Here is a 16041-nt window from a genome sequence, read left to right as displayed (position 1 = left end):
ACTTTTTAAAATTAAATGAATAGTTTCATTGAACAAATACATACTAATCAAGAAAGAAATAACTGTATGATTTGGTATAATTAAATGTTGACAAAAGTGGTTTCTTCTGAAAATTCCACAAATTTAAAGTGGTTAAAAATGTCTTACAGTTTCAGACTGTTGTCTGAGAGATCATAAAAAGGACGCATTCTTCGTAAATTCACCCCCGCTTGAAAATTAAACATGGTAAAATGTTAGGTGGAGTTCTGTAATCCTAGGCACTCTGTGTTTATTTATTCTTGCTATATTTTTCCAAAGGATATTCTGGACCACTGAAGGAAATTCCTCCTGAAAAGTTCAACACCACGGCTGTCCCTAAGTACTATCAGTCTCCCTGGGAACAAGCCATTAGCGGTGATCCGGAGCTTTTAGAGGCTTTATACCCTAAATTTTTCAAGCCTGAAGGAAAGGCAGAACTGCCTGATTACAGGAGCTTTAACAGGTAATCCAATTATCCTGGGTGACGCTGTTGGCGTGTAACACCAAGTCTTTTATATCATGGTATGGAGAACTGAATTTTCTGGTAGAAAAAGAAATTTTCTTTTAAGAAGAGACTCAAAATGGCAATATAGGGTAACTCCTAAGCCTAGGCAAGGACTCATTTTTGCAATATTATTAATATGGCAAATCTTGGTTTTTTAGTATAAAAATGAAGGCAGTGATTCAGAAACTATCACTGTTACAACATCAAGATTATTTCCCACATTATAGAATGTTTTTAAAAAATTTTTATTAACATAATTTTATTAAAGTTTTTCCAAAAACTAATAATTTCTCATTCAAAGGTTGATATTAGTGTTTATGTGTTGTTTCAAATGACAATGCTATTCAAAAATTTCAGAAATTACATATAGGACAATTACTGTGTAACTCTAGGTCCCAACTTACATTTTTTAAACCAGATTAAAGGTAACTTAAGGATTTGTGGTTCAAGACTCCAGCACATGGATAAACCAAAATTTATGCTACCAAAATTATTGCTAAATAATATCTGCATGATAGTATTCACAATGGATATTTATTTCTCCCTGCTATCCAATTTTAATAATTCCCATGGCTATTTTAGATATATTTTTAATGGTCTTATAATCCATTCTTTGATCATTTGATTTTTGTCTAAAATTTTTTTTTAACGTTTATTTATTTTTGAGAGAGACAGATACAGAGTGTGACGGGGGAGGGGCAGAGAGAGAGGGAGACACAGAATCTGAAGCAGGCTCCAGGCTCTGAGCTGTCAGCACAGAGCCACACGCTGGGCTTGAACTCACAAACCGTGAGATCATGACCCGAGCGGAAGTCGGACACTTAATCGACTGAGCGTGCCCCTGATTTTCATTTTAGAGTAAAATATCTCCGGTATGCTGTTTTGGACCCACAGAAAAGTAGAACCAATTAATAGACTGCTTAATGACGATTCATTTGAAAATTAAAAAATTAAGGAGTAACTTTTTTATTTACAAAAGAATACCACAAAACCTGCATTTAATTAGTGACCTTCCTCAGTACTTATAAATTATACTTAGTTTTCACACACTACTATAATAGTGGTGTTAATATTATGCCTATTATTAGTAATAGATCTCCTAGGATTACACCTAACATTAGCATTATTACTACTATTACTATTATTACCATTATTAATACTTATTAGCATTATTAGTAATACTAATAGTATTATATATGTTACTAATAGTAGTTAGTATATTTCTGTTGCATAAATGAGGTATACCATAGAATTTAAGGAGGGATTGAGATGTATCAAGGAAAGGAGATTGGAGGCCCTTTCTAATCAATGATATAACTTTTTTCCAAAATGGGAGGGTAGAAAATTATAAAAAGTAAAACACTAAGGGAAAATGGAAAATAATGAAATAATTGAGGCTTGTTTTTGAGATTAGTGCTTTAGAGATGCTGTGTGACTTCTGGTGTATTTTGTGGCTTTACCACCCCATGCCTGCTGAACAGTTTGTTTTCCAGTTTTACAAACACACTGGTACATCTGGGCTGGCTATAAACAGATGCTTACTGATTGTATAAATACCAAGTGAATGCTATTTCAGCGAACACAATACCATCCAATTAGGAACTGTAGTTTCCTGTGTTAAATCAAGGCTTTTGTAAATGTAACATTGTGTGTGTGCATGTGTGTGTGTGTGAGAGAGAGAGAGAAAGAGAGAGAGAGAGAGAGAGAGAGAGAACCTCTTAATATTTCTCCTTTACTTGAGAAAATTTTATTTTGTTATACATACATCAATATAGAAATAAAAACTTTACAGCTTAATGTTAATATTACTGTATTCTTAGATTCTTTTATGAGCATAATTTGATATAAGTAAATGTGCATCTACATCATTTTAATGTGTACAAATGTCATTTCATACACATATGCCAATATTTATTTAGTCACTTTCACTGATTTTATGAGATAGCAAATAAGTAATGATAATTTTTTTTTAATTTTAGCATGGTTGATACACAGTGTTATGTGAATTCCACATGTACAACATAGTGATTCAACAACTCTATACATTATTCTATGCTCACCATAAGTATAGCTACCATCTGTCACCATGCAATGCTATTATAATACCATTGACTATATTCCCTATGCTGTACTTTTATTCACATGGCATTCATTACATAAACTGGAAGCCTGTATCTCCCACTCTCCTTCACCCATTTTGCGCATGCTCCCAACCTCCCTCCTCTCTGGCAACCATCAGTTTGCTCTCTGTATTTATATGTCTGATTCTGCTTTTTGTTTGTTTGTTTATTCATTTGTTTTGTTTTTTTTAGATTCCAGATATAAGTGAATTTTCTCTGATTTATTTAACTTAGCACGATACCCTTTAGGCACATTCATGTTGTTGCAAATGACAAGATCTCATCCTTTTTATGACCGAGTAGTATTCCTTTGTGTATATTTTATTCCACATCTTCTTTATTCATTCATCTATTGAGGGACACTTGGGCTACTTCTATATCTTGGCTGTTGTAAATAATGCTGCAATATTCTTAGATTCTTTATTACCGTCAAATAATAGATGAAACAAAATAGGATGATACGTAGGCAATCCCTGATGGGTAGCTTTAAGATTCTTTTTGTCCTTAAAGTATATGTAACTTGCTACACAAGTTTAAGGCCTTGTCTATTTCACACATTGCTTGAAAAGCCTACTTAAGAAACAAACAACATAATCATGATCTTTGTCTTAAATGTTTGCTAAATAAATGAGTATAAAAAGTTACATAGGTAGGAAGCGGAAATCTATTTCCAGCTATGGAAGACTAGTTTATATTAGAACAACTTCATAAAAATAAGTAGAAAAGCTAGTTATTATAAAGTGATTAAAAAGCTACCAAGAGGGGAGCCTGGGTGGCTCAGTCCGTTGGGCGTCTGACTTCGGCTCAGGTCACCATCTCACAGTTCATGGGTTTGAGCCCCACGTAGGACTCTGTGCTGACAGCTCAGAGCCTGGAGCCTGCTTTGGATTCTGTGTCTCCTTCTCTCTCTGTCCCTCCCCTGCTCGCGCTCTGCCTCTCTCTCTCAAAAATAAATAAACATTAAAACAACAACAAAAAAAAGCGCTACCAATGAAGTAAGGACTTGAAAGCCAAAATCCTAGATATGAGGGACATTTAGAGATATAAACCCAACATTTGGTACCACTTTTCCTCTTAAGGCATTTGCTGATTTATTGGCAACAACTAAGAAGAAGCAGAAATAGTGAGCAAACCTTTATCAATCTTGAATCTGGGAAGGCCAAAAACAGGAACATAGGGTCTGCTAGGGGGAGAGGCCTAGCAGATATAAGATATATATCCTATCCTAGATTGGATAAAAATCAATTCCTTTATGTCAAACTGCCTGCCATGGACAAAAGTAAATCATCTCTGGAGGGAAGAGAACACCATTCCAAGACTCAAATTATTTCTACAATTTTTGTACACATGCTTATCAGTCAATTAAAATTACTGTGAGACATAGTATGAGACAAGCATACTATGAGACAAGACAAAATGACTAAAAATAAAGAGAAAAATAATAAACAAAAGAAACAGACACACAAAAGATCCAATTATTGGAATGTTGGATACTCTAAAATAATTGTGAATAATATGTTCAAGAAAATAGATAACAAGACAAAGAATATCAGCAGACTGGAAATGTTTTTAAAAAGAGAATCAAATGGAAATTCTACAAAAGTGAAAATATACAGACATAACTTGGAGATATTGTGGGTTCAGTTCTAGAGCACTGTTAATAAAGCAAATTATCACAATAAAGCGAGTCAAATGAATTTCTTGTTTTCCCAGTGCATATAAAATTATATTTACACTATACTATGAAATATTAAGCATGCAATAGCATTATGTGTAAAACAACATGTACTACCTTAATTAAAATATACTTTATTGATAAAAAATGCTAACCATCATCTGAGGTTTCAGCAAGTCATAATCACTGATCACAGATCACCACAAGTTTAATAATTATGAAAAGTTCAAAATATTGTGAGAATTACCAAAATGTGACACAGAAATATGAAATGAACAAATGCTGTTGGAAAAATACACTTTCTTGACACAGGGTTGGTACAAACCTCTAATTTGTAAAAATTCAATATTTGCAAAGCTCAGTAAAATGAAGCAAAATAAAATGAAGTATTCATATGATAACTGAAATGAGGAAGCCAAAGGACTGGGGTGCCTGAGTGGCTTAGTCAGTTAAGCGCCCAACTCTTGATTTCAGTGCAGGTCATGATATCAGAGTCATGAGATTGAGCTCTGAATCAGGCTCTGTGCTGAGCTCATAGCTTAAGATTGTCTCTTTCTCTCTCTCTCTCTCTCTCTCTCTCTCTCTCTCTCCCTCTCTCTTCCTCCCTCTGCCCCATATAAAAGTTATAGGAAATACAAAGAACAGACAAACATGTTAAAAATACCAAGGGAATATAATCAGTAAAATTCAGACTGTGGAAAACTCTATGGGACAAATGATCCAGTATTTTCAATAAATAAATGCAAGGAACGGATTAAAGGAAAATCCATATGTAAAAATGATTTAAAAGACATTTTAAAAAGACAGGCAAAACTAAACCATGAGTATTTAGAGATACAGATGTGGGTTATTAACAGATAAAGAAAGGTTTTTTTTTTTACATTTTATAAACTTATATTACCATAAAGTCAAAACATTTACTACTACTAGCATCAGGAGAGGATTGGGATTGAGCAGGCACATGTGGGCTTCTGGAGAAACTTTTCACATGTGTAGTAGTTACAAGGTTATTTGCTTTATAATAAGCTATTGTACATTTTAATCAGTTTTCTATATTTGTATTATATTTAATGATAAATTTTTTTAAAGATTAAACAAATAGCCTTCATGGCAGATGAAACACAGCTGAAGAGTGGATTCATAAACTGATACAGAAGATGATCAAAAGGACTCAGAATGCAGTAAAATAGCAGAAGATGCACTTGGGACAGTAATAAAAAAATAAATAAGCCAATAGAGTCTTATGAGGGAATAAGAGAGAAAATAAGCCAGAACAATATCTGAGGAGTTAATAGCTAAGAAGTTTTCAAAATTGGGAAGCCTGGCTAGCTCAGTTGGTAGAGCATGCAACTCTTAATCTCAAAATTGTGAGTTCAAGCCTCATATTGGGTGTAGAGATTACTTAAAAATAGAAAATATTGGGGGCGCCTGGGTGGTTCAGTTGTTTGAGTGTCTGACTTTGGCTCATGATCTCATGGCTCCTGGGTTCAAGCTCCACATCAGGCTTTGCACAGATAGTACAGATAGGGTAAAAATAAGGCAACTGGAATTATAGGAGACAATGGAATAACACTTTAAAAATGAAAAAAAATAACTGCCAGCCTATAATTCTATTTCCAGTGAACATATTCTTTAAAGGTAAAAGTTAAAATAAAAAAAAAAAAAACACTTACATACACATTTTCAGACAGAGAAGTTGTTTTTTGACACTTGTTAGACAATGAAACTATAATAATAATAAACAAAAGGTGTAAGAATAGGAAAGGAAAAATAAAACTATCCTTATTCACAAATGGCAGGATTATGTCCATAGGAGATTCAAAAGCAGCAGATTAGTAATCAGAATTAGTAAATAAATTTAGTACAACCACAGAGTACAAGGTCAACATAAAAATTATGATATTTTTATACTACTATCAAATAATTAGAAAATAAATAATATTCATTAAATTTTGCCTTATGATCTGTATACATTTTTAGTGTATCTTACACTTCAACTAAATTTTAAAAATCACATAGGCAAAATAATCTCAATAGGTATCTATCATAAATTAGATGTGATAAAAGCCATCCATCAAATTAGTCTAGAACACATTCCAGCCATGTAAAAGAGAGGTTAAAATAATTTCCAGGTACGAATTGGGTTAATACCTTTTCTGTTATAGGTTATTTACCAAGACTTTATTTTAACAAAACTCAAGATTATGAGAAAAAAAAACATTTATTTAAAAATAAAATGTAATAAGGTATATCATTTCCCTTCTATTTCTTAACTAAATGTTATTATAAGACTTACTTCTAATATATCTTTTCTTTCACTTTTGCAAAAATAAAATAGAGCAACAGGAAGGAAGGGAAATAAGCAGTCTCCAAATATTCCCTAATTCCTTTGCAAAGAGTAAAATAATATTATTTGGTAACACCATATTATTATACATCGTTGTTAGATATTGTGTGTGTGTGTGTGTGTGTGTGTGTTTGAGAGAGAGAGAGAGAGAGAGCAAGGAAGGGCCAGATGAAGGGAGAGGCTTACACAGAGCCCAATGTGGGGCTCGATCCCTGGATATTGTTAATAAAGCATATAAGGGTAAGACACAGTCTAACATCATTCAGCAGTGATAATGAACTGGTTAAGAATTGGCTCCAAAGTCTAATCATATATTCAAAATGGCCCATGGTTTAAAACAACTTTGTATTCTTGTACTCATTTTTAATTCATTTAAATATTATGCTTTATTCAAGTAATGCTATGTTAAGCCTTCTTAACATGTGAAGAAAAGTAAACTAGGAACAAGGAGCTTTCCAGCTCTTCTGAAAAAAGCTGTATGACTTTGAGTATGTCACTTAAACCCTCCTTATATTAGTTTCCTCATCTGTATATATCTATGATTATAGAAGTGGCTTTAAATGTATTACATGCATGTGTATTCAGTAGAATATTTATTTTAATTTCTATACAACCATTTTACATAATTCTTTACCTTATAGAATAATCAGTAATTACTATGGGCGTATTATATGTCAAGCACTATTAGTCTTAACAAATGCAACCCTATTACTGATCAATCAAAATAATCAAGAAAGCATCTATTAACTGTGAATCTGAGTGAAACATGCTTATTATTCACTGCACAGATGACAAAGTGTAAAAATCATTTTTAAGTCAGATCTATGTTTGAAGAATTTATGTTACAAGAATTATAGAGATGCGCAGTCATCTTTTAATAGAACATTCCAAATCTTTAAGTGGAAGTTTTTGCTTCACTACCTTTGACTAAAACTTGACACTATTTACAGAGATCTTAAAAATCTTACAAATGATCTCTCACATTGACTCTTTAACATCTCTGTTGATAGACTTTACTTTGTATGCTGAGGGCAATAAACATTCAAACAAACAGGATATAGTCTCTCTGGTGCCAAAGAAAAGAAAACACAACTTTTCAAACAACAATCTTTCACTGGATCACTGGTAGGAGGTAGGAGATGGGTGGTGGACCAGAATGGAATGTTTTCATTTATAACAGAAGAAAATGACCTACAAATTGGGAAGGAAAAACAAAACTGAACTGAACAAAAAGGTAAAAAGTGATTCATTAAATGTCAAACTCAAATGTTAGATTTCAGTGGCAGAAGAACATTTATTCTTTGATTTAGAAAAATAAATAAATGAGCAAAATTCATTCTGAAGTTAAGATTTGAAATTAAGATTTTTTTTAAAGTTTATTCATTTTTGAGAAAGAGAGAGACAGAGTGTGAGCAGGGGAGGGGCAGAGAGAGAGGGAGACACAGAATGTGAAGCAGGCTCCAGGCTCTGAGCTGTCAAGCTGTCAGCACAGAGCTTGACATGGGGCTTGAACCCATGAACTGCAAGATCATGACATGAGCCGAAGTCAGAGGCTTAATCGACTGAGCTACCCAGGTGCCCCTGAAATTAAGGTTTTTTAAGAATTGGCCAAATTCAGCCTAATTCTGGAAATGTTCAACTCCAGCCTCTTGCATCCAATGGATAAACATATATTTTTTTTAAACAAACAAGCAAAACAACTTAGTAATGGGAAATATGCAACATATACAAAAGAAGAGAGGATGGTATAATGAACCTCTATGTAACAGCCATTCTGCTTAAACAGTCAACTCATGGCTAATCATTTTTTTTTCCTGAGATATAATTGACACATAACATTGTATTAGTTTTCAGTGTACTACATAATGACTTGATATGTGTATATACTGTGAAATGATTACCCATTAAGTTTTGTGATCATGTGCATATTCTTAAACTCCCAGGAATAGATGTGAAGCCTGTGCAGTCACCTGGGGTGCCCACGCTTTGAAGGGCTCTGCTTGGGTTTCAGTATTTTGCTGTCTTTGCCTCGAAATTCTTAACAATTTTTTTTAATAAGAATCTCTAAGGTTTTATTTTGCATTGGACCATACAAATTAATGTAGCTGGTCCTTACCCTAGGCTTCTTAAGAAGTGGTTACTGACCAACCAGGCAGACTAAGGTGCTTTTACCCTAAGCTTCTCTGCATAGATACTCTTCCCTTGGAGCAACTGTCATATTCAATGATGTGTTGTTTCTTCCCCGTGTTTCACTTTTTACTTGTCTGTAAGACCTACGGCAATCTTTCCATCCTTGAACTCCTAGCACAGATAGGATGTTTAGACATAATAAACCATCAGTAATTTGTTGCATGAATAAATGAATGAATCTCAAATGAACAAACTATTGCTATATAATAGCCAGCTTCTAAAATGATAAAATATTGTCTTGGACATCTTGGACATCCAAGAATAAGAAGTTTAAATCAAATCTGAGTCGTAAAGACCCTTCAGTTCAGTAAATCAAATGACAAAATGTGGGATATTGAATCAGCTAGTTGTATCGTGAATGTGACAGCAACCTGGTTTTATGTCACTTAGACAAAGCCCAGGTAGGTTGACATTCCTAAACACACATCTCTACTTAGAAAGTGATCTCAGAAGGCCCAATATTCCTTAAGAATTTTCTTGTCAAGGTGTGGTATAAGATAGTGACTAGAAAAGCAGGCCTCCCATGAGTCTCGCTGCCTGGGTATAAATCCTAGTTCTATAACTTAATAGGTAGGTGACTTTGAGCAAGTCATTTAGCTTAGCTGTGTCTCAGGCTTATTTATTAAATAGGGATAGAAGTAGAACCAATTTATAAGGTTGTGAGGATTTACGAAAAAATCATGTAAAGCCTTTGTACCCAAAGTATGATCCACAGACCAGTATCAATGGCATTACCTGGGAACTGGTTAGAGATGTGGAATCTCAGGATATACACTAGACTGACTGGATTAGTGGATGCACTGTAACAAGATCCCAATGTGACTGCCCTACCAAGAGAGGTTGAGAAGCACTTTAAAAAGTGTCTGGTATATAGTACTCAATCAATAAATATTAGCTTTCATCATCACTATGCCTTCTGAAGTTCAATAATCATAAAGGACCTGAATGATAATCTAAGTTCTTCAAGTTCTTTCTAAACCGATCTCTCTTATACCTCCAGAGTAACAGTTTTACTCTGGACATGGAAGTCTATACTGATATGATTGCTGAGTACTAACTTAGGCTGAGGTTACTGAACCAATCAGTGACCTGTTGTTATGCATATCTTCCACAGCAATTTGGGGAAAATATCATAAGGTGAGTCATCTTGAATATAGATGCAATATAAAATAAAACATGCTGCTCTTCAGAGGAGCAAATTACTGGAAGACAAAATTATGGGAAACAAGACAGAGATTCTATACCATGTGACACCATGTACTATCTGTTCAGCCATTGTTGAGGTCATCTGTTCATTTTTTTTTCAATATATGAAATTTATTGTCAAATTGGTTTCCATACAACACCCGGTGCTCATCCCAAAAGGTGCCCTCCTCAATACCCATCACCCACCTTCCCCTCCCTCCCACCTCCCATCAACCCTCAGTTTGTTCTCAGTTTTTAACAGTCTCTTATGCTTTGGCTCTCTCCCACTCTAACCTCTTTTTTTTTCCTTCCCCTCCCCCATGGGTTCCTGTTAAGTTACTCAGGATCCACATAAAAGTGAAACCATATGGTATCTGTCTTTCTCTGTATGGCTTATTTCACTTAGCATCACACTCTCCAGTTCCATCCACGTTGCTACAAAAGGCCATATTTCATTTTTTCTCATTGCCACGTAGTATTCCATTGTGTATATAAACCACAATTTCTTTATCCATTCATCAGTTGATGGACATTTAGGCTCTTTCCATAATTTGGCTATTGTTGAGAGTGCTGCTATGAACATTGGGGTACAAGTGGCCCTATGCATCAGTACTCCTGTATCCCTTGGATAAATTCCTAGCAGTGCTATTGCTGGGTCATAGGGTAGGTCTATTTTTAATTTTCTGAGGAACCTCCACACTGCTTTCCAGAGCGGCTGCACCAATTTGCATTCCCACCAACAGTGCAAGAGGGTTCCCGTTTCTCCACATCCTCTCCAGCATCTATAGTCTCCTGATTTGTTCATTTTGGCCACTCTGACTGGCATGAGGTGATATCTGAGTGTAATCTATTCATTTTGTAGACATTCCCCTCACTGAAGATTTTAGTGTCTGGCTCCCTGTCTTCCTCCCCAGTACTATTCCTGTCTTACTTCTTTGTGGCTTCAGGATCCATGTATGAGCCACTGAACTCTCCGCCCTTTCAAGACTTTGTTTCATTTTAAGGATAGCTTTCTCAATCCCTCGGTCACTCTTGGTTTTTCTTAAAGTTTGTCGTCACCAATACCTGTGTCTCTTTCAAAATCTCAATTTCAAGCATTCCACTCTCTATCACATTGTAATTTTACCTTTCATTTCTTCATCTTTCCTTCAATAATACTTTAGCCCCACACGTTAAAGCCATCCCATCTCTCAAAGTCCATCAATCACTTTCTCCTTACCCAACTAGAGTCCATGGCCCCTCACTATTGCCACACAGAAATTAAGGTATTCAAGAAAGATCACAGAGTGACTGAGCTACAAAGAAAATCAGATCTCTTCCAGGCTTTAAAATAATTTCCACATTATTGGAGAATCTGTATAGTCTTGCCAGTTGCACTGTCCAGATGTGTATGGGGATCTTCTAGGTACAATGCATTACACAAATATATTGTAATGAGTTACAAAGATACATGAGAGAGAATTCCAGTCCTCCTGGAGTACAGTTTGGCAAAAAATAAAGCAGATATATCAATGGATATAATGGAAAATAGGAAATGGGGTGAGACGGGAGGTAAAGATAGAGTCCATGAAAACTTAGAGGGGAAAGAACTACTTTTAGCTGTGGGAGATCAGAGAAATCTTCCAGAAGAAAGCTATGTATGTTACTTAAATAACATACTAAAGAACTAGATAATTTGGAAGTGCAAATTAGAACTTATGTTATCGGGGTGCCTGTGTGGCTCAGTCAGTTAAGCATCTGACTTCAGGCCAGGTCATGATCTCACGGTTCGTGAGTTTGAGCCCCACGTCGGGCTCTGTGCTGACAGCTCAGAGCCTGGAGCCTGCTTCAGATTCTGTGTCTCCCTCTCTCTCTGCCCCTTCCCCGCTTGCACTCTTTCTTTCTCTCTCTCTCTCAAAGATAAATAAATGTTAAAAAAGATTTAAAAAAAAAAGAACTTACAGTTATAACCTAATGGAGATTTAGAAATGTAGCAAGAAGTGTAGGAGTATACCAACAAAGAAAAGGAGTATGAGTAAAGGTAGGAGAGAATAAGGTGAAGAGCAAGCCATGCATTCAGTTTGGCTGGAACAAAGGGTGCATGAAAGAGAAGAGGGCAAACCAGCATGATTGACCTTCCACTAGGATGTCAACATTGTTTTCCACCCACACACCCAACCTGTTCCTCTCTGTATTCCACCAGCCAGTTGCTAAAACTCTAAACATAAAACCAATTCTTGGTTTCTTTCTTTCCCCCACAATTTTTATCCATTTTATCAAAAAATCCTGTTGACTCTGCTCAACACATCCTGAAACCACCTGCTTCTTCACATCTTCATGGAAAACACTTGAAATCCAAGCCACCATCATGTCTCACTTGAATTGTCACGATGTCGTCTCTCCTTTCACTCTTGTTCTCCTATAATCTATTTGCAGAGAAAGAGCAGCCAGAGTAAACTTTACAAAAATGTAATCACGTTACACTACTCCCTGTTTAACATTTTACAGTGTTTCCCTTCACACTGACAATGAAATTCATATTCCTTATTTGGACAAAGTCCCGTACAATACACCCCTCTGTCCTCTCTTCTCTCTACCAACCCCTTACCTACTGGTCTACCAATGTAGGCTTTCTTTCTTTTCCCGAACATTATTTCTGCCTTAGATTCTTTGCATTAACTACTCCCTCTTCCTGAAATGCTGATGTGCTTCAGCTGTACTGCCCATGGCTAACTTCTCATCCTCAGATGACAGTTTAAATGTCACCTCTTTAGAGAAGTCTTCCCTGACTATCTAGTCATTCATTTATGTTTTATTATATCATACTACTTTAATTTTCTGCATAGCTCTCATTAGTCTTGAATGTTTTGTCTATATGTTTATTTTTTTATTGTCTGTCTCCTTTGTTAGAATATAAGGGCTCAAACATTGACTACATTGTTCACTGCTATACCCCTAACACTGAAAATGTGCCTGGCACTAAATGAATAAATAAATTAATGGCTAAATCAAACACAGCTAGAATTTTATGTGGGATCTTGAATGCCAAGATAAGAAGTTGGTCTTTATTCAAAAGAAAAACAGAATATTGAGAGTTTTGACGTAGAGCTAGAAAGATACAGAAGACATACTATTTGTCTTCAAAGAGTTTATAATTCACAAATTATACCAAACCATATTATTAAAACCCAAACTCAAACCAAATCATATTATGAAAAAAAAAAGCTAACAATACAAAGTACCATATCGTAAGCACCAAATAACTGACATAAAGCAATGGATGCTACAGGAATTTGGCTAAAGAAGGGTGTGTGGGCTGGAATAATTGGAGGGGAGTTGGAACTTAAAGGCCACAAGACGGACACAGGTGGAGAGAAGGCAAGGAAGAAATATCTTAAGCAGGGGAAACACTGGTAGCAAAGGCACAAAGGCAAGAAATGTTTTCAGGGAGTTCAGGGTGTAAGGAATAGATAATTTAGTCATCAACTAAAAGTACATACAAAGGAATTTACACCAATTTATTATCTTAAAAGCATAGTCCTTAAAAAAAATGCTTGAGTCAGAGATCAAAACCTGAAAATCATACAAAGAATATAACATAACAACATGCCCATAAAATCATGAATTAAATTGTTTTCTATTTATTGGCAAGTGAATTTGAAAATTAATTAATATATCCTTTCTTTTTTCACTTCCCACAGAGTTGCCACCCCATTTGGAGGTTTTGAAAAAGCATCAAAGATGGTTAAATTCAAGGTTCCAGATTTTGAGCTACTACTCCTAACAGATCCCAGGTTTATGGGTTTTGCCAATCCTCTTTCTGGCAGACGGTCCTTTAATAGGACTCCTAAGGGATGGATATCTGAGAATATTCCTATAGTGATAACAACTGAACCTACAGAGGATACCACTGTACCAGAAACAGAAGACCTATGAAAAGAAAGTTGTATGTGCCGCAAAAACTTCGAACCATAAATGTTGCTGTTTTATTATTCTACCTACTGGCAAATCCACTTACACTCTTCATTAGTAGCAATAATTTAATAGCAATTTAGCAATTTTCCTTTTATGACATTTAAATTCGATCTTATCTCAAACACTAATAAACAATTTGAAATCTTGTTTTAAAAACTTTCAACTCACTTGTCTTTATTCATAATGTTGTTTTCACTTGGTCTAAATAATCCGGCCTTTTCATTGAGAAAGTCCAGAAGAGTAACTGACAACAAAAGCTTTCATCTCTTTTTCCTTTAATATTTGCTAGTCCTGAACAAATTTTCAAAATGATGTAGAATCAAAGTGCAGTGCAAGATATTTAGACTCATTTGGAGTTTTATTTAATGGATGAAAGCTATGGAAGACGATGCACAAACATTTTTTATGGAGGAAAGGGTTGGGTTCTTCCTTTCTGGTGACCAGGATAAAATAGCACATCTGGATGAAGTCTTTTCATTAGTCATTCTTAAAATTTCTAAACTACCTTGTAATTTTTGACTGGCTTTGAATCACCAGGTTACCTATATAACCTATATATATATACCTATATATACCTATATATATATATATATATATATATATATATATATATATATATACACACACATACATACATACAAAGGAAGAAAATATAATTAGAATTAGTGACTTTTTTTCCTTGAATCGTTAAATTCTACTCAGTCCTTAAGTACTAGGGAGTATATGCTATAAAACACAAATGAAAACAAGAAATGGATAAGCACAAAAGTATCTGAAAGCAATGTAGTAACATATCAATCTTGATATATGTGAACATATTGGTATGAATGGCTCAAACTAATATATAGATGTGTCTTAAAATATTTTAGAGGGAGGGGTGCCTGGGTGGCTCAGTTGGTTAAGCATCCGACTTCAGCTCAGGTCATGATCTTGTGATTCATGAACTTGAGCCCTGCATTGGGCTCTGTGCTGACAGCTCAGAGCCTGGAGCCTGTTTCAGATTCTGTGTCTCCTTTTCTCTCTGCCCCTTTGCTGCTCGTGCTCTGTCTCTGTCTCTCTCTCTCTCTCTCTCTCTCTCTCTCTCTCACACACACACACACACACACACAAATAAACATTGAAAAAAAATAAACATCAAAAAAATTTTTTTAAATATGATAGAGGAAGTGTATAAGACTGAGCTAGTAAGAAATAAAAATCAGGGGCGCCTAGGTGGCTCAGTTGGTTGAGCGTCTGACTTCAGCTCAGGTCATGATCTCACAGTCTGTAGGTTCAAGCCCTGCGTTGGGCTCTGTGCTGACAGCTCAGAGCCTGGAGCCTGCTTCAGATTCTGTGTCTCCCTCTCTCTCTGCCTCTCCCTTGCTCATGCTCTGTCTCTCTCTGTCTCAAAAATAGATAAAAACATTAAAAAATTAAAAATTTAAAAATTAAAAAAAAGAAATAGGGGCGCCTGGGTGGCGCAGTCGGTTAAGCGTTAAGCGTCCGACTTCAGCCAGGTCACGATCTCGCGGTCCGTGAGTTCGAGCCCCGCGTCGGGCTCTGGGCTGATGGCTCAGAGCCTGGAGCCTGTTTCCGATTCTGTGTCTCCCTCTCTCTCTGCCCCTCCCCTGTTCACGCTCTGTCTCTCTCTGTCCCAAAAATAAATAAATGTTGAAAAAAAAATTAAAAAAAAAAAAAAAAGAAATAAAAATCAATTGTCATTTTAGTTTAGTTAAGAGTTCTGTAATAGATGTTTATACCAAAGAAGGAATGTCTCATCCACAGAAAACTATGCACCAGACTAAATTTAGGCAGGAGAGTGCATAGTCAAAGCAATGCCACCTAACAACATTACATATTTAAAAAAGAATCTATGTATGCAGTGTTGGAATTGGTGCTTGTTTTAATCATCCTTTAGACTTGAAGGCAGAGAGATTTTTTTTTAATTGCTTATGAAAAAATGCAATCCCTAGAAAGTAGCAATATCAAAATATTGTATTTACATATACCGAAGTTGTAGAGAATTTGTATAATTTAAAATATATCTTTAAATGTGTATTTAAAATAT

The 16041-nt window shown here is 35.3% G+C and overlaps 1 protein-coding gene across 1 annotated transcript in view; it reads left to right on the top strand.

The window, feature by feature from the left end:
• The window catches only part of MYOZ2 (myozenin 2), a 40866-nt gene extending 26709 nt beyond the window's left edge, over window positions 1-14157 (top strand). The window contains exons 5-6 of the mRNA XM_003985054.4: window positions 298-481; window positions 13721-14157. Coding sequence (XP_003985103.1) covers window positions 298-481; window positions 13721-13955 — 419 coding nt within the window. The 3' untranslated portion in view covers window positions 13956-14157. The remainder of the gene's footprint in view (window positions 1-297; window positions 482-13720) is intronic.
• The last annotated feature ends 1884 nt before the right edge of the window (window positions 14158-16041 follow it).

The sequence above is a fragment of the Felis catus genome, chromosome B1 (genome assembly GCF_018350175.1).
Source record: "Felis catus isolate Fca126 chromosome B1, F.catus_Fca126_mat1.0, whole genome shotgun sequence".
Classification (NCBI taxonomy): Eukaryota; Metazoa; Chordata; class Mammalia; order Carnivora; family Felidae; genus Felis; species Felis catus.
This window is presented reverse-complemented; position numbering and strand designations above follow the sequence as displayed.